This window comes from Gadus macrocephalus, chromosome 3 (assembly GCF_031168955.1).
Source record: "Gadus macrocephalus chromosome 3, ASM3116895v1".
NCBI lineage: Eukaryota > Metazoa > Chordata > Actinopteri > Gadiformes > Gadidae > Gadus > Gadus macrocephalus.
Genome location: NC_082384.1, coordinates 22123813 through 22147363, shown reverse-complemented (window position 1 = coordinate 22147363; position 23551 = coordinate 22123813). Strand labels below are relative to the sequence as shown.

The 23551-nt window shown below is 48.2% G+C and overlaps 1 protein-coding gene and 1 long non-coding RNA gene across 11 annotated transcripts in view; both read left to right on the top strand.

Moving 5' to 3' along the window:
* Positions 1 to 18415, top strand: part of LOC132453551 (gamma-adducin-like) — an 87487-nt gene extending 69072 nt beyond the window's left edge. For 5 of the 9 annotated variants that reach the window (XM_060046483.1, XM_060046482.1, XM_060046484.1 and 2 more), the window contains 11 exons: positions 889 to 1038; positions 1756 to 1899; positions 2389 to 2487; positions 3626 to 3802; positions 4738 to 5004; positions 6939 to 7043; positions 7461 to 7547; positions 7812 to 7835; positions 9173 to 9278; positions 13057 to 13155; positions 15451 to 18415. In XM_060046483.1, the coding sequence (XP_059902466.1) occupies positions 889 to 1038; positions 1756 to 1899; positions 2389 to 2487; positions 3626 to 3802; positions 4738 to 5004; positions 6939 to 7043; positions 7461 to 7547; positions 7812 to 7835; positions 9173 to 9278; positions 13057 to 13155; positions 15451 to 15710 (1518 nt within the window). In that variant the 3' untranslated portion in view covers positions 15711 to 18415. The remainder of the gene's footprint in view (positions 1 to 888; positions 1039 to 1755; positions 1900 to 2388; positions 2488 to 3625; positions 3803 to 4737; positions 5005 to 6938; positions 7044 to 7460; positions 7548 to 7811; positions 7836 to 9172; positions 9279 to 13056; positions 13156 to 15450) is intronic. The other 4 variants (XM_060046487.1, XM_060046486.1, XM_060046488.1 and 1 more) reach the window with 3 other exon arrangements.
* On the top strand, positions 9288 to 12945 carry LOC132453592 (uncharacterized). Of its 2 annotated transcripts, none has more exons than XR_009524741.1 (3): positions 9288 to 10509; positions 10597 to 10648; positions 10717 to 12945. It is a non-coding gene; the product is annotated as an uncharacterized LOC132453592 (long non-coding RNA). The 2 variants fall into 2 exon arrangements; XR_009524740.1 differs by having other exon boundaries at positions 9288 to 10513.
* Positions 18416 to 23551: the final 5136 nt, after the last annotated feature.

Below are 23551 nucleotides of genomic sequence, written 5' to 3'. Positions count from 1 at the left end.
ATATATGATTTCAGAGTGTCTGACATTTTCAGACACTCCTGGTCTTGCGGGGATGAGGAAGTGGACCTAGTCCAAGTTGAGGCGGAACCTCATTTTGCCGTATCGAACCGAACCATACCGTACCGTACCGTACCGTACCGTACCGTACCGTGCCGTGCCGTGCAATACAAGTGTGAGGGTTGTTCTGTCTTCAACTCAAGACCAGTGTGTCATCCGTTAATGACGCACCTTTCCCGTGTGAAGCCCGGTCGTAATAGAAAGGCCAAACGGGCTGCCACGCCGTACCGTACCGTGCCGAGCCGAGCCGAGCCAGTGTAGTACAGTGGAGAAACGCAAATAGGTGCAGCCAGGGTTTCCCGCAGTAAATGTGTTAGTTAAGGTGGTGGGGTTGAGACGGCATTATTTTCATGCAGGCTGTCAGACTGTTGCCCTGCAGCCTGAGAGTGCATACAGAGAGTGAATGAAGTTTAGATTATTCTATATTTTTGTATACTATTTACAATTCAAAAATACATGCATATTTTTAGGTGCTGTGTGAAACCCTGAGCTCTAGCCTTTCCCTGCGTGGTGTTCCCCCCCATTGACGGTCTCTCTCTCTTTCTCTTTCTCCCTCTTTCTCTTTCTTTCATTCTTTCTTTTACTCTCTCTCTTTCTCTTTCTCCCTCTTTCTCTTTCTTTCATTCTTTCTTTTACTCTCTCTCTTTCTCTTTCTCCCTCTTTCTCTTTCTTTCATTCTTTCTTTTACTCTCTCTCTTTCTCTTTCTCCCTCTTTCTCTTTCTTTCATTCTTTCTTTTACTCTCTCTCTTTCTCTTTCTCTTTCTCTTTCCCTCTCTCCCTCTCCCTCTCCCTCTCTCTCTCTCTCTATCCCCCCCCCCCCCCCCCCCCAGGTGAAGGTCAACATCCTGGGGGCCGTGATGGACCAGGGCTCCACCAACCTGAGGATCGACCCGGCGGGCTTCAGCCCCCACGCCGCCATCTACTCCATGCGGCCTGACGTGCGCTGTGCCATCCACGTGCACACTCCCGCCACCGCCGCCGTGAGTCACCGCTCGACAACAACAACAACACAAAGTAGTTGGGGTGTATGTGCGTGTGTGTGTGTGTGTGTGTGTGTGTGACTGTGGGTGTTAGGTTCACTGCTGACAGTGCATCATACACCTTTTTTTGACCTACATTTTTAATGAGAGTAAACAGTGTGAAAGTGCTAATCCTAAAAAGCTTCCGCATTACTACTATTAAGACGGCTTTAAGCTCTAGAGAGCCGTCGAACGGAAGCGCTTCAAAAGCCTTCCGTTCCCCTCAGTGCGTTCCTCGCTCTGAACGGCACGAATGAACGGCTCTTCAGAGAGATCCAGAACAGGCCGGACTCCGGAACCGTCCCATTTGATCTACATTCGCATTTACATTTAGGGCATTTAGCAGACGCTTTTATCCAAAGCGACTTACAACAAGTACATTTGTCAGAAGAAGGAGAAACAATATATCCCTGTCGGTGCCAAGCACTAACAAATCCCATCCGTGTGTACAAGCAAAGCTAGCTAGGATAAGATGCGACACAACTCGGTACTATTTCTAAGTGCCAGGATGTGGAACATACAATAAGTGCGTACTTTAAGTGCCATGACAGCACAGGATGTGGGCTAGACCCCGCCCTATCTACTGCACGCCCCCCCCCCAAGCCCTAGCTCAGTGCTGAGCGTGGGGGCCCCCACTAACGGTTCGCCTCTCTCTCTGCCCCCCCCCCCCACCCTCAGGTGTCGTCTATGAAGTGTGGCATCCTGCCCATCTCTCAGGAGTCCCTGCTGCTGGGGGACATCGCCTACTACAACTACCAGGGCAGCCTGGACGACCCCGAGGAGCGCAGGGAGCTGCAGAAGGCCCTGGGGCCCTCCGCCAAGGTGTGTGTGTGTGTGTGTGTGTGTGTGTGTGTGTGTGTGTGTGTGTGTGTGTGTGTGTGTGTGTGTGTGTGTGTGTGTGTGTGTGTGTGTGTGTGTGTGTGTGTGTGTGTGTGTGTGTGTGTGTGTGTGTGTGTGCGTCTTTGTGTGTGTTTGTCATGGTTCCATGGAGCAGACAAGAACAAACTCTTTTGAACTCTTTTGCCATGGCTCACACATGTAAACGATTCAAAGGCGAAAACAAAGTTAGGTAGATGGAAAAATCGATCCATATCTGACTCCTGCTCTCGACAAACAAAACGTTTTAAAACTTTAAGGGAAGCTAAGTAGTTTCATTTCTGGTGTAACTAGTCGCTAAGTAAGCGTGTGTGTGTGTGTGTGTGTGTGTGTGTGTGTGTGTGTGTGTGTGTGTGTGTGTGTGTGTGTGTGTGTGTGTGTGTGTGTGTGTGTGTGTGTGTGTGTGTGTGTGTGTGTGTGTGTGTGCTTCCACAGGTGCTAGTGCTCAGGAACCACGGTGTGGTGGCTCTCGGGGAGACCATCGAAGAGGCCTTTAACTTCATCTACAATGTCGTCTACGCCTGTGAGATCCAGGTACCCATACACTCACACACACACACATGCACACGCAGGCACAGACACAAACACATGCACGCACACATCCCTGTCCGTAGGTGCTCTTGGTACACCCATTGCTTTGAATCACACTTTTCCCCGATGAAACAGCCGAGCGGGATAGACAGACATTTTCCTCCTAATCTGTTGTGGTTCCCACTGCCAGATGCTCTGCTAAGCCATTTCCTCTAATGCCCCCCCCCACCTCCCTCCCCTTCTTTGCTCTGTTTCAACAACAAAAACTTGACCACATCTCAACCTGCTTCATTTAGAGGAAGCTTATCGCTGCACCAGGATGGTTGGTAGCCATTATGGATGAAGCCATTTGTCCTGCAAAGGCTGTGGCCTCAAAGATGCAATTAACGCAGACTTTTGATGCCAAGTAGTATGACAATGCAGTGGTGAGAACCAGAACCGCACATGGTTTCAAAAGTCAGATCAGGTCATGCTACATCTGGGGGGGCCTCCATTGGCCCCTGTGTGGCTGGGCTGAAGGAAAAAGGAGAGGATGTACCATACCTCTGCCTTGTATCTACGCACATACGCAGCCTTGTATCTACACCCAGTGCCGTAAGAAGGGCCCTTTATTTGGAGCCTGGTCCGGCAATTATTGAGGTTCACTTTACTTCTCCTTCCTGTTAACCAAAGCTTCTCTCGACTCATACAAACAGACCTCGTCTATCTCTCACTCACTCGCTCCAGGGCTTTTCCTCTCTCTCTAACCACTACATTTGCATTGGTGTTGTATTGCGTGTATTGTGTAATGAGTACACTTAAACGTAGTACACTATCCGCACTCTCTAAGTGCGCAGATTTCCAGATGTCAGTGTTTGTCCAAATCGAATAGTCCGTGGTGCACTGACCGGAAAATACGATCGCGACTGCCGCCGCAGTTCGTCCCCCACATTAAACATCCCGCTTTGAGCGGTGAACTCTTTACGCCTTGCAGCTATAAAAAAGCGAAAAGTTGCACCGGTGTACATCCTACGTATTCAAACTAAGTTTATTAAGCATGGGAAGTATGGATATCGGAACACAGCACAGGTGTATTATTTTAACAAAATCTTAAAAAAAATATCTATCTTGTGCTCTTTGTCTCCATCTTGTGGTTGTGCAGGTGAATGCCATCTCATGTGCCGGCAGTATAGAGAACCTGAATATTCTTGACAGAGAGGCATACAAGGCACGAACGTTCGAAGTTGGAAGCTCCGCCGACGTAGCGATGGGGGCTGAGTTCAAGTACAAGCGCGGTGAGCTGGAGTTCGAGTCCCTGATGAGGATGTTGGACAACCTGGTAAGACACACACACACACACACACACACACACACACACACACACACACACACACACACACACACACACACACACACACACACACACACACACACACCCTTTCTTTCTCTCTCTATCTAGCTATCTTTGGCTCGCTCTCTCTCTAACTCTAACTCAATTCAATTCAAGAGCTTTATTGGCATGGAAAATAAACATTTACATTGCCAAAGTAGTTAAAGTTTTAAAAAGGTATATGCAAAAATGGACTACAAAATGGTAAACAACTTAAACTGAGGTGATGTACAAAAGATGAGCTCATGGTCAGGAATGAGCAAACTATTTCCAGGAACTGGGCAACAGACAACAGGGTATTTACCTTACTATCGCGTAGCCATTATATATATATATATATATATATATGAAAAGTGATGTACTCTAGAGAGGCATGAGATGAATGAATGACAGATGAAAGAGGGCGAGAGGAGTGGATAGAAAGGAGAGCCCTAACTGTTAGTGTTTGCTTTCTCATCCTCCTCCTGCCCCTTTCTCCTCCCCCCCTCCTCCTCACTCTCCCCCTCCCCTCCCTCCTCCTGCCACCTGCCTCTTTGTGATCCTCTTCCTCCTCCTGTTTCTTCCTCTGCCTCACCCTCCTCCTCACTCCTCCCCCTCCCTCTTCCTCACCCTCTTCCACCTCCGCCTCCTCACCCTCCCCCTCCTCACCCTCCTCCACCTCCTTCTCCTCCACCTCCTTCTCCTCCTCACCCTCCTCTTCCTCACCCTCTTCCATCTCCTCCCCCTCCTCCCCCCTCTTCCTGACCCTCACCCCCCTCCTCCTCACCCTCCCCCTCCCCCTCACCCCCCTCCTCACCCTCCTCATCCCCCTCCTCCTCACCCTCCTCCTCCTCCCCCCCTCCCGTTCCTCACCCCCTTCCTCCCCCTCGCTCCTCCTCCTGCAGGGCTACCGGACGGGCCACGCCTACCGCCACCCCATCGTGCGGGACAAGCCGCGGCACAAGAGCGAGGTGGAGATCCCCGCCACGGTGTCGGCCTTCCAGTTCGAGGAGGAGGAGGAGGGCGAGGGGGGCGGGGCCACGCGGCTGCCCTTCAAGTTCCTGCAGCAGCGGCAGCAGCGTGAGAAGACGCGCTGGCTCAACTCGCCCAACAGCTACACCAAGGTGCAGGTGGAGGGCGGTGACGACCGCCACTACAGCCGCGCCACCACGGTGGGTGGAGGGGACGGGGGCTGCTGTGTGTGTGTGTGTCTGTATGATTGTTTTTTATTTGTTTATGTGTGCATGTATTTTGATGTTTGATGAGTGTTTTTAGTTTAGTTTGATTGTGTGTGTGTGTGTGTGTGTGTGTGTGTGTGTGTGTGTGTGTGTGTGTGTGTGTGTGTGTGTGTGTGTGTGTGTGTGTGTGTGTGTGTGTGTGTGTGTGTGTGTGTGTGTGTGTGAGAAGTGTGTGTGTGAAGATCAGCGTTCCGACCCAACGCTATGCCTTGAGTGCCCTCCTGTGGCTGAATAGTATAATTCATTCTAACACAATTTTTTCTTACTGGCATTATGCTAACCTTCTGGATCTTCATTCAAACATTATCACATTGGTTCATAATTGTCAACGAGGGAAGAGATTATTGATACATTTTGATGTTACAAAAAATACACCTAATTGACCTTAATTGCTGAGAAGTTGTAGTACATTTAATACAATTGCCAATTAAACTGCTTAACTGTAATTTAACCAAGGCTTCTGTGCTAGGGTAGACTTGAACTCCACAATGGGAGTAGTAGTAGTAGTAGTACTTCTTAGGTTTTTTTTTCCAAAATAAGATCAACAGTCTTGTACCAATGATTTATTTTCTTTAGATTTTTGTCGTCTTCATATTCGTAATCTGATTAAATGAAAATGAGCTATGCCCTTCTTAAACATCAGACAGACTGGATGAGTAGAACCATTTGACCCCAAAAAAACACCACTTCCAGAAACCACACGGTCTGAGTGACCACGTCGCCACTAGGTCTGTCGGACAGGGCACTCTGTTGTGCTTCCTGCTACACTCACCACTAACGAAGAGATGAACCAATCAAAGACCTGCGCTCACCACTAACGAGGACAGATTAACCAATCCCAGGCCTGCACTCGCCACTAACGAGGACAGATTAACCAATACAAGGACTGCACTTGCCGCTAACGAGGACAGACAAACCAATCATAGGCCTGCACTCACCACTAACGAGGACAGACAAACCAATCAAAGGCCTGCACTCACCACTAATGAGGACATATGAACCAATCCCAGACCTGCAAAAGCCACTAACGAGGACAGACAAACCAATCACAGGCCTGCACTCACCACTAACGAGGACCGATGAATCAATCACAGGCCTGCACTCACCACTAACGAGGACATATGAACCAACCCCAGACCTGCACTCGCTACTAATGAGGACAGACAAAACAAATCACAGGCTTGCACTCACTATTAACGAGGACAAATGAACTAATAATGCCGCTTTTCCACCGCACATGTAGCTCGACTCGACACGACTCGACACGACACGACTCGACACGGTAGCAACACGGGTGCTTTTCCACCGCAAATAGTACCTCCTGGACGTGGGCGGGGTCGGCTGCGCGAAAGGGCCGTGACGTATTTGTGTACGCGACGCAAACAACACATACGCAACCCACACATGGACAGAACCCACATAACAACAATGGAGGACATCGATCACATTACTATTATTAGCCGGCATGTTGAAGAAGTTGGAGAAGTGGAACATGTTGGCTGCGGCGCTGCTATGGATGTTACCAGCATGGTTGCCATGTCGCTCTCGTGACTTCGTCACACTCTCTGGCCAATCAGTCGCCGGCCGTCTGCCGACGTCACCTTTTAGCATCGGCTCAGCTCGCTTGGTACCTAGAGCGAGTAGGTACTAGAAAAAGCAGCCACTTCAGGTACCAGATACCATGGTACCGCGGTGGAAACGCAAAAAATGCGAGCTGAGTCGAGTCGTGTCGAGTCGTGTCGAGCTGGTACCATGCAGTGGAAAAGCGGCATAACAGTCCTGCACTCACCACTAACAAGGACAGATGAACCAATCCCATGCCCCCTCTTACTGATTGCTGTCTGTCATTCTGTGTGTTTCCTGTGCAGTGGATGAAGGCTGAGGAGACGGGCACGCCCATCCGGATCGAGGACGCCAACCAGTTTGTGCCCCTCAACACGGACCCCAGCGAGGTGCAGCAGAAGAGGAACAAGGTGAGGAACACACTCCATCACTCCCTCTTTTTCTAAGTGAGGGGGCAAAAAAAGGGCAAAGTGCGAGTCCACCTGTTGTATTTGTTAGTGTTTTTATTAATATTCCGCTAGATTGACCTACTCAGCAAAAAACTGCTGTGTTGCTTTTTAGGAAACTTTCTACAGCTGCAGAGGCTAAATATTAACAGAGAAGAAAGATTACACTGGTTGGCCCGAAGGTGGTGCTAAAGCAATCGCCCAAAAACGCAAAATTTGAACAAGCATATCTCGTTATACCTGCCTACGTTAACCAGTGTATGACAGGTAGAAATTCACGCACACACATGAACTAGATGCCATCTCTACGCTATTTAATTCAACCACAATATAGTTGGTGTGTGTTTCATGGTATTGTTGTACTTTTTGGTCCTATCACAGATCAGGGACCAGAACCGGATGGACATGATGTCATCAGGCCCACGTTCTCAGCACCTGGCAGGCATCCCTGTTGATGCGCCAAGACAGGTGGGTTTCAATGGAACACGTTCTGCCCACTTAGCGCACACTTCCGTTTTTGACCACTAGGTGGAGCCAGTATAACGTGTTCTGTATTGTTAGAAGAAATGTATGTCTGCTTAGTTTATTAATAACTTAAACGTTGTCCTCTAAATTAAAACCTAGTTGATGGTTAATATATGTCATTAAGTTGAGGATGAAAGAATAATTATATAGACTTATTAAAAAAAAGAAATTATATATATATTTACTGTTCGGTGTCTTTTTTTAAAGGACCATGTTCGGGTAAAAGTTCTGGTAAATATCCCCACTTGTGTCGAATGCCTTCATCTGTAGTGGTGTCGTGATGCCTGGTTGTGTCCTCCATAGTGCGTCGTAAAGAGCATGCCTTTATGTATCCAACGTAATGTGTACATCAAGATGTGCTTGGTAGCGCTAGTCTTTTAGCCCCGCTGTTTAGCGTCACTGTGCAGAAACCTGAAGGAAAGGTTCATTAATTGACCAGTGTGTTTCGTGGTTCGCACAGTTAATTGCCCCCCCCCCCCCCCCCCCGCCGACCCCCTGGTATAAAGTGTCATAAAATACGTGTGGTTGTCTGAGTAGATAGTGGAGCGTCTGGCTGTTTTACGACGGCGTCTGGTGTCTCCGTGGTGGCGTGGTGTCACAGTGTCGTACGCAGCGGTATAAAAGGCATGCAGGACTTATTGGGTGTGAATTGCAGCGCGGAATGTGTCGTACACTGCTATTATCCCAGATGTGGTCCACACTTATCTTTTGTATGAGCACACTTTTCGGCACTGTGATTAAGTGTGTGTCACTGCATAATACTGTTCTGGTGTGTGTGTGTGTGTGTGTGTGTGTGTGTGTGTGTGTGTGTGTGTGTGTGTGTGTGTGTGTGTGTGTGTGTGTGTGTGTGTGTGTGTGTGTGTGTGTGTGTGTGTGTGTGTGTGTGTGTGTGTGTGTGTGTGTGTAGTTGTGTGGGTGTTTTATTAGGAATCCGTCTTTGTCTGTACGTGTGTGTGTGTGTAGTTGTGTGGGTGTTTTATTAGGAATCCGTCTTTGTCTGTACGTGTGTGTGTGTGTGCAAGGTGTCGGTTATCTGTGTTTGCCTTTATGGGTGTGTCTGTGCGTGTATGTACACTTTGTAATTATGATTATTTGTGGTTGTGGCATTGTGATTACAACCTTATTTTCATAAGTGTGTTCATGTGTGCGAGCACTTGTAAAGACATACGTGTGAACGTGCGGCACTACAGAGCTAATTCTCTCCGTTTCCGGCCCCCTCTCTCTCTCTGTGTGTGTGTGTGTGTGTGTGTGTGTGTGTGTGTGTGTGTGTGTGTGTGTGTGTGTGTGTGTGTGTGTGTGTGTGTGTGTGTGTGTGTGTGTGTGTGTGTGTGTGTGTGTGTGTGTGTGTACTGACTCTCTGTGTTTACGGCCCCCTCACCAGGTGTGTGTGTCTGTGTGTGTGTGTGTGAGTACTGACTCTCTGTGTTTCCGGCCCCCTCACCAGTTGTGTGTGTGTGTGTGTGTGTGTGTGAGTACTGACTCTGTGTTCCCGGCCCCCTCTCCAGGTGTGTGTGTGTGTGTGTGTGTGTGTGTGAGCACTGACTCTGTGTTCCCGGCCCCCTCTCCAGCCCTACGTGCCCTCAGTGGAGGAGCAGATGGTTCAGCTGCCCCCCAACCCGTTCAGCGAGCTGTCGGAGGACTACCTCAAGACCGGGGAGAGGAGAGGCCTCAGTGGTACGACGACACACGCACACACACGCACGCCCACGCATGTGCGTACGTACACACACGGGTATTCACACATGCACACGTGCGCGCATACAACTACACGCGCGCACACACGTACACACACACACCCACCTACACACTCACCAAACACACACACACACCAAACGCACACACACACACACACACACACACACACACACACACACACACACACACACACACACACACACACACACACACACAAAGAGACTGTACCCAAGCACATACAAATCCGTTCTCACGCTGTGTACGAGCCAGAAGGATCCACACGCATCTGAATACACATTTCCCCTTTTTCTGTTTATACCTCAATCAAGAATCATGCAATCCGACTCCACACATGGCTGCAACGCACTGGATAGGACTAGTGGGTTAGAATGAGACCAGGACTAGTGGGTTAGAGTGAGACCAGGACTAGTGGGTTAGAGTGAGACCAGGACTAGTGGGTTAGAGTGAGACCAGGACTAGTGGGTTAGAGTGAGACCAGGACTAGTGGGTTAGAGTGAGACCAGGACTAGTGGGTTAGAGTGAGACCAGGACTAGTGGGTTAGAGTGAGACCAGGACTAGTGGGTTAGAGTGAGACCAGGACTAGTGGGTTAGAATGAGACCAGGACTAGTGGGTTAGAGTGAGACCAGGACTAGTGGGTTAGAGTGAGACCAGGACTAGTGGGTTAGGATGAGACCAGGACTAGGGGGTTAGAGTGAGACCAGGACTAGTGGGTTAGAGTGAGACCAGGACTAGTGGGTTAGGATGAGACCAGGACTAGTGGGTTAGAGTGAGACCAGGACTAGTGGGTTAGGATGAGACCAGGACTAGTGGGTTAGGATGAGACCAGGACTCGTGGGTTAGAGTGAGACCAGGACTAGTGGGTTAGGATGAGACCAGGACTAGTGGGTTAGAGTGAGACCAGGACTAGTGGGTTAGAGTGAGACCAGGACTAGTGGGTTAGAATGAGACCAGGACTAGTGGGTTAGAGTGAGACCAGGACTAGTGGGTTAGAGTGAGACCAGGACTAGTGGGTTAGAGTGAGACCAGGGGTTTAGAGTGAGACCAGGTGGGCCGGTCCCATGCAGCTCTCATTATCAGAGTCTAGGCGGTATATCTCAGATGAAACACCAATCAGAGGGGAAATCTACACGGGATGAATAGTAAGGGGTCATCCACACAGGTTAGTGTGTGTGTGTGTGTGTGTGTGTGTGTGTGTGTGTGTGTGTGTGTGTGTGTGTGTGTGTGTGTGTGTGTGTGTGTGTGTGTGTGTGTGTGTGTGTGTGTGTGTGTGTTAGGCGTGTGTGTGTGTGTGTTAGGCATGTGTGTGCTTGCGTGTGTGTTAGACATGTGTGTGTGTGTGGGTGTGTGAGCAGACAGGGGTCATCCACACAGGTTAGTGTGTGTGTGTGTGTTAGACATGTGTGTGTGTGTGTGTGAGCAGACAGGCGGACCAGACAGCAGGCCTTCACACCCGCCACATGAGCCTGGGCCGGTTGCTATGACACCGTTGCCCCCTCAGTCCGATGACTCCCTGGTGGCCAATCTGCATACCAGCTGGAATCCAGCTGGAACACACACATAAGCACATAAACACACGCATAAGCAGCACACAAACACGAGTATAGGCACACAAACAACCACATAAGCACCCACCCACATACACTAACCCCTTTTTATATACAGTCAGTGTCGACGGATAGACGGTCGTGTGCGTTTGAACCTGTCACATCATTTAGGAGTGTGCCCGATGTTGCGACACACAACGTCGCCACATGATGCAAGAATACAAACCATTTCACATGAATGCCGTGTGATTCACATGTGACAACCCGGGGGCATTCACAGATTGAGAATTGAAAGACTCGGCGTGCTCCTACATTTACATTCAATGCATTTAGCGGACGCTTTATCCTAAGCGACTTACCATAATTACATTTGTCAGAAGAAAGAGAAACAACCATATATCACTGTCGGAACAGTAAGGCTGTCCAATAGAACGTGCCATTTACAATTGCAATGGTCAACCCATTCCACGTATACAACAAGGATAGCTAGGAGGATAAGATGCTGCTGCACGACGCTAAGTACTGTTTTTAAGTGCCAGGGCATACAACACACACAGACGCATCAGTGGACAGACTTCATACGGACAATAAAAGTCAAGTCAACAGGAGCGTTTTACTGCATGCACTTGTAACGTTGGTTAGTGTGAACGACCTGTTCGATCCATTTGAACACGGAAACGTCTCAAACGTGCAAGCTTTGCTTCGGACCCCTAGACGCACAGAGATCTGATTGGCTTAATGGCGTGTGTCACCATAGCGTGCCGCTGAGCCATCAACCCTGTGTGGGTCCGTGGGCGAGGAGGAGAGGGGGGATGGTGATACTAATAAGGTCGAGTAACTGCCGCTCTTAATGCTCTAAAGATTGACGATGGATGCATCCAAACGTCCAACTTCCTGCACCTCCGGTTTTTGGGATGCATCCCATCCAGTTCACACACCCTGCTCTGGCATTGTGTGGGCAACTGCCGCCGCCTGTCTGCCTGGGGCATGTTGTGGTCTGACCGGTTGTTTAGGGCCCAACTTCACCACCTCCGATGCCAGGTATGTACGGCTGGCCCATCCAGACCACGCCTGCCTAAAGACATTGTCGGGATCCGTGCTGCCGCGGCGATCATCTCTGCTCCTCAAATTCAGGTTCAGTGCTTCATGTTGAACCCGGGAGCTTGGTTAAGACGGAACCCTTTTGAGGTCAAATCACCACGTACTGGTTTTGTCAAAGCTCTTGAGAACATGAAATGATACCACCAGGTTGGCCTATAGACACTTTCTATTCACTGGAACGTTAGGATATTGCAGAAATCCTTCATGTGTCACAACTGATCAGATGCAAGATCAGATGCAAGTGTCGCATGCAAGGCGTCGGCGGTGGCGTCTTTTTCATCCCAGAATGAATTATTCCACTGATTCAAACGGTTCGGGGGCCACTGAGATGTCCACGCATTTGGTGGACGATGAGGCTGGCACTATGTATCCGCATCTCGCTGTTCGCTGAAGGGAGCGTCACCCCCATGTGACACCCCTGATCACAGCCTGGGAGCCACACCCACTGCCTCCACCATCTGACCCGGAGAGGAGCCAAGACGTCTGTGCATGTTTTGCATGCCTGGTCCCCGGAGAGATCTGAGGGAGGAGGCCCCGGTCGCACTGTGGCCTGCCACCAACACACACAAAACACAACGCACAACGCACAACGCACACACACACACACAGCCTAACAGATCTTTTTGGTCTTCTGTGAATGCAGCTGTGCATGATGGCATGTTCCTAACATTTGTGTGCTACCACTAATCTGTTAACCCTCCCTTCCCCGCTGCCCCTTCCTCCCTCCCCCCCCCCCCCCCCCCCCCGCCCTGCCTCACCCTGGCCACACATGCACCAACCAACACACACACACACACACACACACACCAACACGTCACCTCCGACCCCGCTCTCTGCCACCATACCACTCACCCACCCGCAAACACATTCACACACAATGTGAAAATCCACACTGATTCAAACTCTTGTACCACATTCTGATTCACCCGCCCACATACACATCAACACCCTGCCCCCCCCCCCCCCCCCTCTCTCACACACACACACACACCTTCCTACCCATACGCACACACACACACACCCCTCCTTCCCCCCTCTCCCCCCCCCCCCCCCCCCCCAACCGTACCTCCCAACCGTACCTCCCTGCAGATGGCGAGCACGAGCTAACATCCGACGACGGTTCCACTCTCTCTCAGTCTCTCTCAGTGTCTCTCAACCAGACGCCGCAAGGCACACCGGCCAAGCAAGGTATCAGAACGAGAGGGGCTGCCCCCCCCCCCCGCGCCATGTCCTCGCTCCTCTGTGTGCGGGTGTGCGTGCGTGTGCGTGGTGTGCTTTCGAGAACGCGCGCGGCGTGTATGTGAGTGTATGAGCGCGCGGGCCCCGGTGAGGGGGATTGAGTTGCCGCGAGCGCGCGTCAGTGCGATGTCGAGACTGATGTTACACTACTAAGACCCGGCCCCGCTCGGGCCCAGCCGGGCTCCCTGCTTTCCACTGTGGGCCATTCATTGTGCGGCTGACATTTGAGGACGGTAGCGGAAGGCAGCGGAGGGAGGGAAGGAGGCTAGTGTGTGTTTCCCTTTGAGCTGCTCTGCACGACATTTCGGGTCGTATCGACCGACCCACGGCGTGTTTTTCTGTTAGAGTCTTGAGTCCCAGCACGCATCACAGCGAGGCGTCTATAAAGAGAAACACCCTTCGAGATAAAGGCTTAGTTATGGTTTCACGTCGACACAACACAAGGGGGTTTACGGCCCCGTCACGTAAACCCCGACGCAGAACCATAACAGGTTTGAGACTGCGTGGAAGCGTCTGCGTGGTCATTGCGTTGCGTCAACGTGGAAGCATAACTAAGCCTTTATTAGACACTGCAGTGCTGCAGGGGGTCAGGGGAGCTGTCCTTTACTCTGATACGCTGGTTCGAGGGACTGATCTCAGTATTCGAACCTTTGCACCAAAAAAACAGGGCGATTGTTTGTTGCGAATCCCTCCCTTTCGACCCCTCGACCTCTCCCCCCCCCCCCCCCCCCCCCCCCACATCTTGGTTTGACCTCAGTGTCGGGGCATTGTGCTCCAGAAGGCCCCTCAGCATTCCTGGTGAGGGGAACTGTGCCACGTAGTAACAGGACGCTCGGGGCCCCTTCTCTGTGTTGTTCTACCGCCGCCGCAACATGCTTGCGTCAACAGAGAAGGGCGCCCGTCATACAAAGATGAGAGGGGAAGTGGGTGCATTGCGGTCGTGCTCACATGACCTAGTTTCTTCCCCGGGGGGTGACAGGAGGACAGTGTGTGAGCAGGGTCAACAGGGTTCAGAGCCCCTCCCTTGTCCCGTGACTCACCGTCCTTCAACGGGACTGTGTAGTTTACTGCAGGTTGTCCTGAGCAATGGGTGTCCAGTATACATATTGTTATTATTAGTAGTAGTATTTATATGACCAGCAAGCATCCTTATTTCACCGTTATTATCTGAATTGGGAGTCCTGTGCTAGATGCACCACATTTAGAACAAGGGATTGTGGGGGATTATTCTGAGCAATGGGTGTTAAGTATAAAGTTCAGTTTACATATAATTATTATTATTATTTGTAATATTTATATGCTCAACAAGCATGCTTATTTCAACATTATTATCTGTATCGGAGTCGTGTACTAGAGGCACCACATGTGGAGCAATGCATTGTGGGGGAAGCTCAGCGCTGCCAGCAGAGAGTGGACTTCCTACCAGGCTCTCTGGGCGCCACCAAGATGGCGTGTTCCCACCGTATGCTAGTCGCTACAATTCTGCCGCCGTAAACCTGCAGCATTTGGCACCGAGTTATGATGAACGCCTCTTTATTCGACTATTTTTAAGGGAGTTAATATTTTTTGCCAAACGGCAGGGGTTTCAAAATTAATTACAAAGTGTTGGGCTTTCAGATTTGGTTGTTGGATCAGCGCCACTGATTAACCCTCCAACTAACTAGCGGCGCCCGGGGAGTTGTGGGGTTTTACACATTCACCGTTTCAATTAGCTAACCAACCAATCCACGGGTCCATCGATCAGTTTTTGATATTTAGTTTTTCAGCAATTGTAACGACCATCGAAAAGAACAAATGAACCATAGGATAGTCGTGGTTAGGAGGAAGACATAAAGGAGGACAAAACCTACTGGGTTTAATTCCCATGCGTACGATGCTTGACCCCAACCCACCCAAGAACCTCAGAGGATTTACATTTACATTAAGGGCAATTAGCAGACGCTTTTATCCAAAGCGACTAAAATAAGTACATTTGTCATAAGAAAGGTACACTAAGGATGTTCATAGAACCAAGTGCAACGCACAAACAATCGCTAGGTTAACCCATTCCCCGTGTTCAACATAGATAGCTAGGATAAGATGCTACATAACTAAGCACTAGAACTAAATGCGACACACAATAAGTACGTACATTAAGTGCCAGGATTTACAACATACATACAAGTACTGCAAAGAGCACTGCTGTCTGACACCTCTAACCATCTCCCTTCTCTCTCCCCCCCCCCCCCCCCCCTCCCCCCCCAGAGCACCACGGCAGCGGTCTGCTCAACGGCAACGGGCGCAACGGCGGCGGCGTGGACGAGGAGCTGTCCCGGCGCGTCAGTCAGCTGACCACCAGCGTGGAGAGCGTGACGCTGACGCTGCGGCCCGGCGACAAGATCGAGGAGCTGGCGCTCTCCCCGGAGAGCTCGCCCTCCAAGTCGCCCAACGGCAAGAAGAAGAAGAAGTTCCGCACGCCGTCCTTCCTGAAGAAGAACAAGAAGAAGGACAAGCTGGAGGCCTGAGGAGGCCCCGCCCCTTCCTCCTTGTCCCGCAGCAAGGAGCGTGGCCCGCTGAGGCCCCGCCCCCTCGCCAGAGAGGAAGAGGAAGGAGTAGTTGTAGTGGCGGCGGCGAAGGGGTATTCCCTATCTGTTCGTTTTGGTTTTGTTTCCGTATGGTTTTGTTCATGTTTGTTTTCACTGTCGATATCGTTGTTTTGCTTTTCTTTCGTCCATTTTCTGTTCTGGATTTTAATAGATTATCTTTTTTTTTTTTTTCTAACAAAACATGTCCGTACTATATGGTAGGCCGAGGAAGATGTATATAATTGGATAAATACCCCAAAAAAAATAATAGAAAACCCCGCGTTGACGGTGCAGAGTTGTGCCGGAGGGGGTCGGGTACAACCTGACGACGGTGAGATGTCTCTGGTCCGCTGCACACTGCACGCTGGTGCAGAGTGGTGTCAGCTGATACCAGGGCACTCCGCGCGGATCCTGAATTACTGGCTCGCCCTGTGCTGCGCTTCCCCCTTGGCTAGGGATGGCATTCAAAACAGCCCCCTGTGTGTCTCTGGCGCCATGACAACCCCGAGTCGAGGCCGACGTTTGGGCTCCGCTTATGCAGTCGCGCGCGTGTGTAGGTAAACTGGAACGAGGCGCACGGAAATGATCCTCACACTGGAAAGAGAAATGTGTTTTTTCTGTTAAGGTTTTTGTTTTGTTGGCAGTTCAGCTCTGGCGGAGTTTGCGTTGCGTTTTCTTATCTCTAGAAAGCTCTTCTTTTTTTTTTATTATCTTTCAACCCACTTCTCTCACTCTTTCCCCTCGCTCTCTTCAAAGAGCCTCATTGCTGTCTAATTGCAGTCCAGAAGGCACTGGCAGAAGCCCTGGGCTAATTGTGGACTAAATCCAATGCTGCAGTTTCAGTTGTCGTGCTTCTGTTCTTCTTATTCTTAGCTAGGCCAGGAATGCTCGCTCCTTTCCTTGCCAGAAAACGATACAAAAAAAGACAGAAATGTTTCGGTGAGTGGAGGTTCTGACCCTTGGAAGAGAGGCTTACCTCCTTACTTCTATGTAGCATTCAATGTATTCTTTTGTAACTTGCTTTTTTTGCCAAACTAAAAAACAGAGTAAGGAAAAAAACAAACACACAATCACGTTTTAGTGAAGCCTCACTTGTTCATGTCATACTTTTTAGCCGGGCGAGAACGCAAACGTCATCTCTGGAAAAACTTGCATCTCGGTTTGTTTTGCTTTGACTTTTTAAAATTGGACGTGGAACTCCTGAGTTGGTCATCTCTATTTTCTACTCATTTCTATACTTTTACAGAGAATACAAATATTAAGCATGTTTTCTTTTGTGCAAGAAGTCGTTTTTTTATTTACTTAATACATTCTGTAGTGTTGCCTGGTTTCTCAAATTATACGAGTCTTCATATTACTAAAAAAACTGCTATATAACACAACTATATGAAAACTGGATATGTTGGCTATAGATTTGTACCTATATATTTTATTGTGCTGCACTTTTTGTAATATTTAACACATAGTAGTTGGTTTTACTAAGAGAGTAGGGTCTAGAGTCTTGTCGACGCTTGTGCAAAAGACAGACGAGTGAGGCGTTGGGTATTCGAACAACTCGAGAAGGAAGATGTGTTTAATCGAGGGGGAGAGAGAGAGAAAACTGACTCAAAGTCACACACAGGTTATTACTGCTCCTCCAAACAGGGGATACGAACGGCAGCCTCTCATCGCGTCCTGTTGCATCAGGGTCTTCCCCAGGCATTTGGTATGCTTGTGTTGCTTCTAAAGCCATATTGTCATCGTTTTCTCCCTCAGACGTTTTAACCATGAGACAAGGCGGGCTATTATGGTCTGCTTGATCAGCGACAAGTATGACGTTTCCTTTCCTCCCTCCTTTCCCCCCTCTCCCCCCAAACATGAACACGCAGCAGATACACTCATGGCCGTGTGCATTTCTGTATTGTGCTGAGTTCTCCACTTTTAAACTGGAAGTGAGCGCGGGATCTAGGGCACACTATGTTGTCATCGATATCCTAACACGACGAAAAAGAGAACAAAATACCCTACATACCTTAAAGCAATTGCATTGTGACCCAGTTTATCCCCCAAAGCCAAAGTGTAACAGTTTACCACATGTTACCTCTCCAACCGATCCACACGTCCCAGCTAGCGATGTGAATCCTGTTGGTTTATTGCGAGGTGTGTGTGTACCTCTAAAACCTACAACTGGAAGGGCTGATCTCAGTACACCTAAAGGAAGGAGATGACGGTTAAAGGGAAGTGATTTTGGGAGTGTAGTGTTGCGCATTTAGGCACCAATGTTTTAATCCTTCAAACTGTCCTTTTATTTAATTTCTCCTTTTGGAAAAAGGAGAAATTGTTTTGTAATGCAGTTCAGCTTTCTTTATTTGAGCTTCTTACGCTTCTTTTAACATCTAAATTTGTGACCCTGATGAACTGAATCTGAATCACATTGTTTGTATTTGTTTCTGCTTTCTGACCATTTGCACCTTGTTTTATTCATGCCTCCCATCCACATTTTTTTTTTTTCATTTTAAGAGGATTAATGAGTTTGGCTTTGGCGTACCGAATGAGCCAAGTTATTTCAAGACCTGTGAAAATTAACGGTATTCTAATGGAGTTGCTTTTAGGTGTACTGCTAATCAGTGTAAATTCACAAATAAAACTATTTTATGAAAACCGAAGCTCAATTTCAGTGTTTGTCAAAGAAAAACACAAACGGAATCCCACCGCAAGATATTCCACAATCCGCATTCATAAACATCAACCTCATTCCCAAACTCTTAATTTGAGCATAACCCGTTCACATGTATTTATAATTTTTGCTTCACAGACATAACCTAACACAAACAGAGTTTCTACATATGTTTCTAGTTGATTGTTAATTCCCATTCAAGTGGTAATGTAATGACTAGATAGACAGACTAAAGTACAGTTCCCATGGGGTATAATCAAAACCACGGGGACAGTCAGTAGTGCATGTGCTGTGGTGTGGAGAAATCCACCGCAGCACTCATTTCAAACAATGGCTGCACCCTGACCTGTCTATCAGCCCTAAGGGTTAATCTTTAAGCATTTTGCTGACTGTAATATGACTGTATATCAGTGCGCCTACAAGTTCAAAATCTGGATAAAAGCCAACGAGGTGTAGAGTTGAGTGCTAATGGTCACTGTGAGTTTGGTAGATGCAAACCAAAGCAGAGAAGAGCCGCAAAGAAATTGAACATGTAAATGTCTTTTAAATCCGTTGTTTAAGGAAGTGTTATCAGACGGCCTGCACATTTTGACCGACAATGACTCCCAGTCATGCCCTGATAAGATTTGCATCGCCAGGCAGGGGGGGTGCGTGCAGAGAGGTTGAACACACAGTTAAAACCATGTTGAGTGACACTTAGTACAATAAGGGTACATAAATGACCATTCATTTACGTTAGTTAATAGTTAACTATTGGTCTAGTAATCATTTACCATTGGTGTACATGTCAACTAAGGTAATGGCGTTACTTAAGGTAATGACTCGTAACATATTTGATAGCCCAACCCCAAGCCCTATGCTAATGCTACCATTTAATGCTTATACTGCATTAACTGACGTTAATTAATGGTTGAATAATGTACACTTATACTGTAGTGTTACCAACTGTTGACCTTATCATGTCAAGATGTCGACCAAACCGATTCCTCCACTCTGCGGTGCAGTTTGTGGTGCAGAGTGTATTGTTTAGCATCAGAGTACCAACGTAAGTTTATCTATTGTTTTGACATGATGGGGATGGTTCCATTTGCTGCTGCCGAAGTTGTAACACTTGGTGTTATCTGCCCGGATCACGTGGAGCCTCTTATGGTAAATGATGATGATGTAATTCTGTCCCCATCTGGAGAGAAACCAATTATAGACCTCGAGCAAAGATTGGTGCTGCCTCTGTTCCAGGGAGGACGTTGCCTGTTCTAGTGAAGATTCAGACCACTGGGGAAATATATGCGCACGGTGTGTTTGTAAGTGTATTAATGTGTGCAACCACTGTGCCTTGTCTGCATTTATCCTCGCAAAAAAATATGCAAGTGCTATATTGTGATACGTAAATAGGCTAATCTGGTGTGTGTGTCTGTGTGTGTTTGTGTGTGTGTTTCTCTGAAAGGTCATCAAATCACCACTATTGTCTCTTTATGCCCCACCTTTGCATTTAAAGTATCACGACTGGATTTCCAATCTTTATTTTATAACTGAAAGTATGAGTTAGCAGTTTGACAACCAAGTCCACATTTTCACCATTGTTTATATGCAACAGAGCTGTGTGTGTGTGTGTGTGTGTGTGTGTGTGTGTGTGTGTGTGTGTGTGTGTGTGTGTGTGTGTGTGTGTGTGTGTGTGTGTGTGTGTGTGTGTGTGTGATTTTTTAACTAACTTGAGTGCCAAATAAATAACATTTTCAAAATGCTTAGACAATCAAAAGCATTTTGATCTGTTCATTATATTAACCTGGTACAGAATAGTCTTCTCTATAACCCCCCTGTAGACATCAGCCATCTATTTTCCAGTCAGGTTAAATGTAACACTATATAAATAAATATATATATATACATATATATACTTGCAAATTATATCGAGCCCTAAGTAACATGATTATGCAAATGTGAATAAATAATAGTTTCCTCTCTTTGTTGTCAACACTTCTCCTGTTCATTAATCATCTATTCCTCCTGTCCTGATGTTCATGTTGATACAAAGCACTTTATATTACATGTTTTACTGATATGAACAATAAAATCCTCAAATGAAACTATAAATGTTGGCTTTATTTGCCCCCTAAATATGAAGGCCACAGGTTCGCCTTGGATACAAAACTAATAAAGTATGAGAAGGTAAATTCCTCTGTGAATTAGTTTGAGCAGAAGCAGCCTGTTGATGAACAGTATTGAAGACTTCCTGTTCCAGTATCAGGTGGAACTGAGACAGGAAGTCATGTGTGTCTGTGGAAGATTCACTCGCTTCAAACCTTTTCATTCTCTTTCAACTCTTTATCTCTTGTTTCTTCTTCTCCCTGCCTCTTCTCTCCTCTCAAGTCGTTTCCTCTTCTCTCCTCTCTTCACTTCCCTTCCTTCCTCTCCTCTCTCTCCTTCATCCTCTCTCCCCCTCTTTTCCTTTCTTATCTCATGACCTCCCTTCCTCTCCCCTTTCTCCTCCTCTCCCTTCCCATCTCCTCCTTCCCTTTTCCCCTTCCCCTCCCCTCTTCTTTCGTCTCCTCCCTCCCCTCCTCTGTCCTCCCTCCCCTCCTCTGTCCTCTCCCCTCCGCTCCCCCCTCTCCTCCTCCCTCCCCTCCTCTCCTCTGCTCCTCTCTCCCCTCTTCTCCTCCTCCCTCCCCTCCTCTCCTCTGCTCCTCTCTCCCCTCCCCTCCTCTGTCCTCCCTCCCCTCTTCTTTAGTCTCCTCCCTCCCCTCCCCTCTATCCTTCTCCCCTCTGCTCCTCCCTCCCTTCCCCTCCTCTGCCCTCCTCTCCCTTTCCCTCCTCCCCCTCCCCCCTCCTCTCCCCTTCCCTCCCCTCCTCCTCCTCTCTCCAGACGGAACCATGCTGGGACTGTCACAACAGTGGGCTTCCCTGTGTCCAGATGGATGATTCCATGGGCTGGGCGTGATAGGGACTCATGGTCCGGGGGGTGTGGTGGCCAAACCCCTGTGCCCCATATGCACCCACACATTGTACCGGTGGGAGGCCTAATGCCCACCATTTAGCTGGCTAATGGTGTGCCCAGATGCCCTGGAGTGTGAGCGGGGAGAGAGGGGCGAATAAGGGACGTGTAAACCACTCCCGGTGGGTTTGAAAATACCCCCAACAAACCTCCCATGGGACTGTCGACACACACACACACACACACAAAAGGAGACAAACAAGCATGCACACACACACATGCACTTACACACGTGTGTGCACACACCTACACACACACACACACACACACACACACATGTGCACACACATGCACATACGCGCATGTGCGCAAACACACACACACACACACAGTAGGCACACTTAAGTCATTGCATTGGGGTGGGGCAATACGTATGAACTCCGACAACACGCCATAAATCCAATGCCCAGATCCCACACAACACCACACCCAACGTTTTTTATAGCATTCGACTGTCAGTTTGAGGCTTGGGAGCTAAAATGAGTGATATGGTGGAATGCTCTTCCAGCGGCCGGTATGTTAATACCAACTGGCACATCCATTCAACTGAATTGCGGTTATCTTTTATAAACAGGGGAAAAACACAATATTATAACAAGTATTTTTTTAAATAATAATTACTCCCAAATTCTGCTTGCTTTTGATTGGTCACTCTTCCACATTATTGTATGTTTACTGAAATAATATCTTCCAGCACCTCAAACACACGTTCAGTACTGTAGTTACTTTTTAATAAAAGTTAGTTTTCACTGCACTTTATACTTGAATCAACGAGACGAAACCCAATCAGTGTCTGAATGAGAAATACGGCTGTAGTATTTACTCACAATCATTCTATGAAAGGCTCTGATTCATCGGAAAGCGTGGGGAGTTTTTCGTCGGGAATTGAAATGAACCTTATTATTCCTTTCGGATTCATCTTCACAGAAACAATGTGAAGGAATGTTGATCGTCACACCTGGCTTAGCCAACACCCAGAAACCAACGCCCAGTAGTGAGTCCAAGAACCAACCTGCTTCGCTGTTTGCCATTCAATCAGCTAAATCAGCATATAAACAGCAAACACAAATGATCCTTCCGTCAAATTAAACATAATGATGTTGAAAATTGCTCGGCATTGACCGGGAGATTATGAATGAAACAGACGAAGGGTGAAGGGAACCGCCGTAGAATAGGCCCGGTGTAGAAACCCTGTTCCCTCACAGAACTGCACTCAGGGCTTGGATCGCATTTAGAGGTGGGACACCTCGCTACGCTGCCATATGGAGGAAACAGGAAACCATGTTTTCGGGGCCAAGTTGTGGCTGCAAAAACACAAGGGGGTGGTCAGTGTTTTGTGTGTATCGGAAGCCAGGGCCATGCGGAGCTGGTCACAAGAGGAAGCACATATTGACAAATATCTAGAAAATGTGTCAAATTGAAGTGCATGAGTTTCCGCCACTGTAGTTCTGTATGGGCACATAAGGTATCTGGCCTTTGTAGTTGTGGGTTTGAGTTCACATGCGGTTAGAAGCTCCTCTGTAAAACAGACGCGGTAAAATGAAGAGCTTCTGCATAACAAAGCTAAAGCAAGCTTCTGAATGGATTCTAATTTGCCGTAAAAAAATCACCCATCGGTTACGAGTGAACTCCGGCGACACCCCTTCATCGACCTACAAGGCCATGGGTTTACGTTTGCTCTTGACTCCCCCGGCCGCGGCTAGGCCCCGGGTTATTTATAGGGTCACATTGTCACAAACTCCGCCCACATTACAAGGAAAATAATTGTCCCCTATACTTTCGCTGTCAGAAATCCAATCTCCCATCCGAGATCAATAGCGTTCTATTTCCTCTCCGCAGGACTCCATTGAATTCTTGCTATACAGTAATGAAAGGATTTGGGTGAAGTAAAACAGGGATCTGATCATCCAACTGTTATGTTCAAGGTAAAAATCCCTGTTAAGGAGACCATCTATTTACTGCAGATTGTGGAGATCATCCACCATGAGGTGAAGGGTCAATGGGAGGATAAAGCCACCGTGCCCTATAAAGTTATCCACAGTGCTCCAGATCTCGCCGCGGCATATGCTGACGTTCCATAAAGGGATATAATCTGGTCAGTGCTTATCGCTGTCTCGGGATCAATGGTATTGGGGA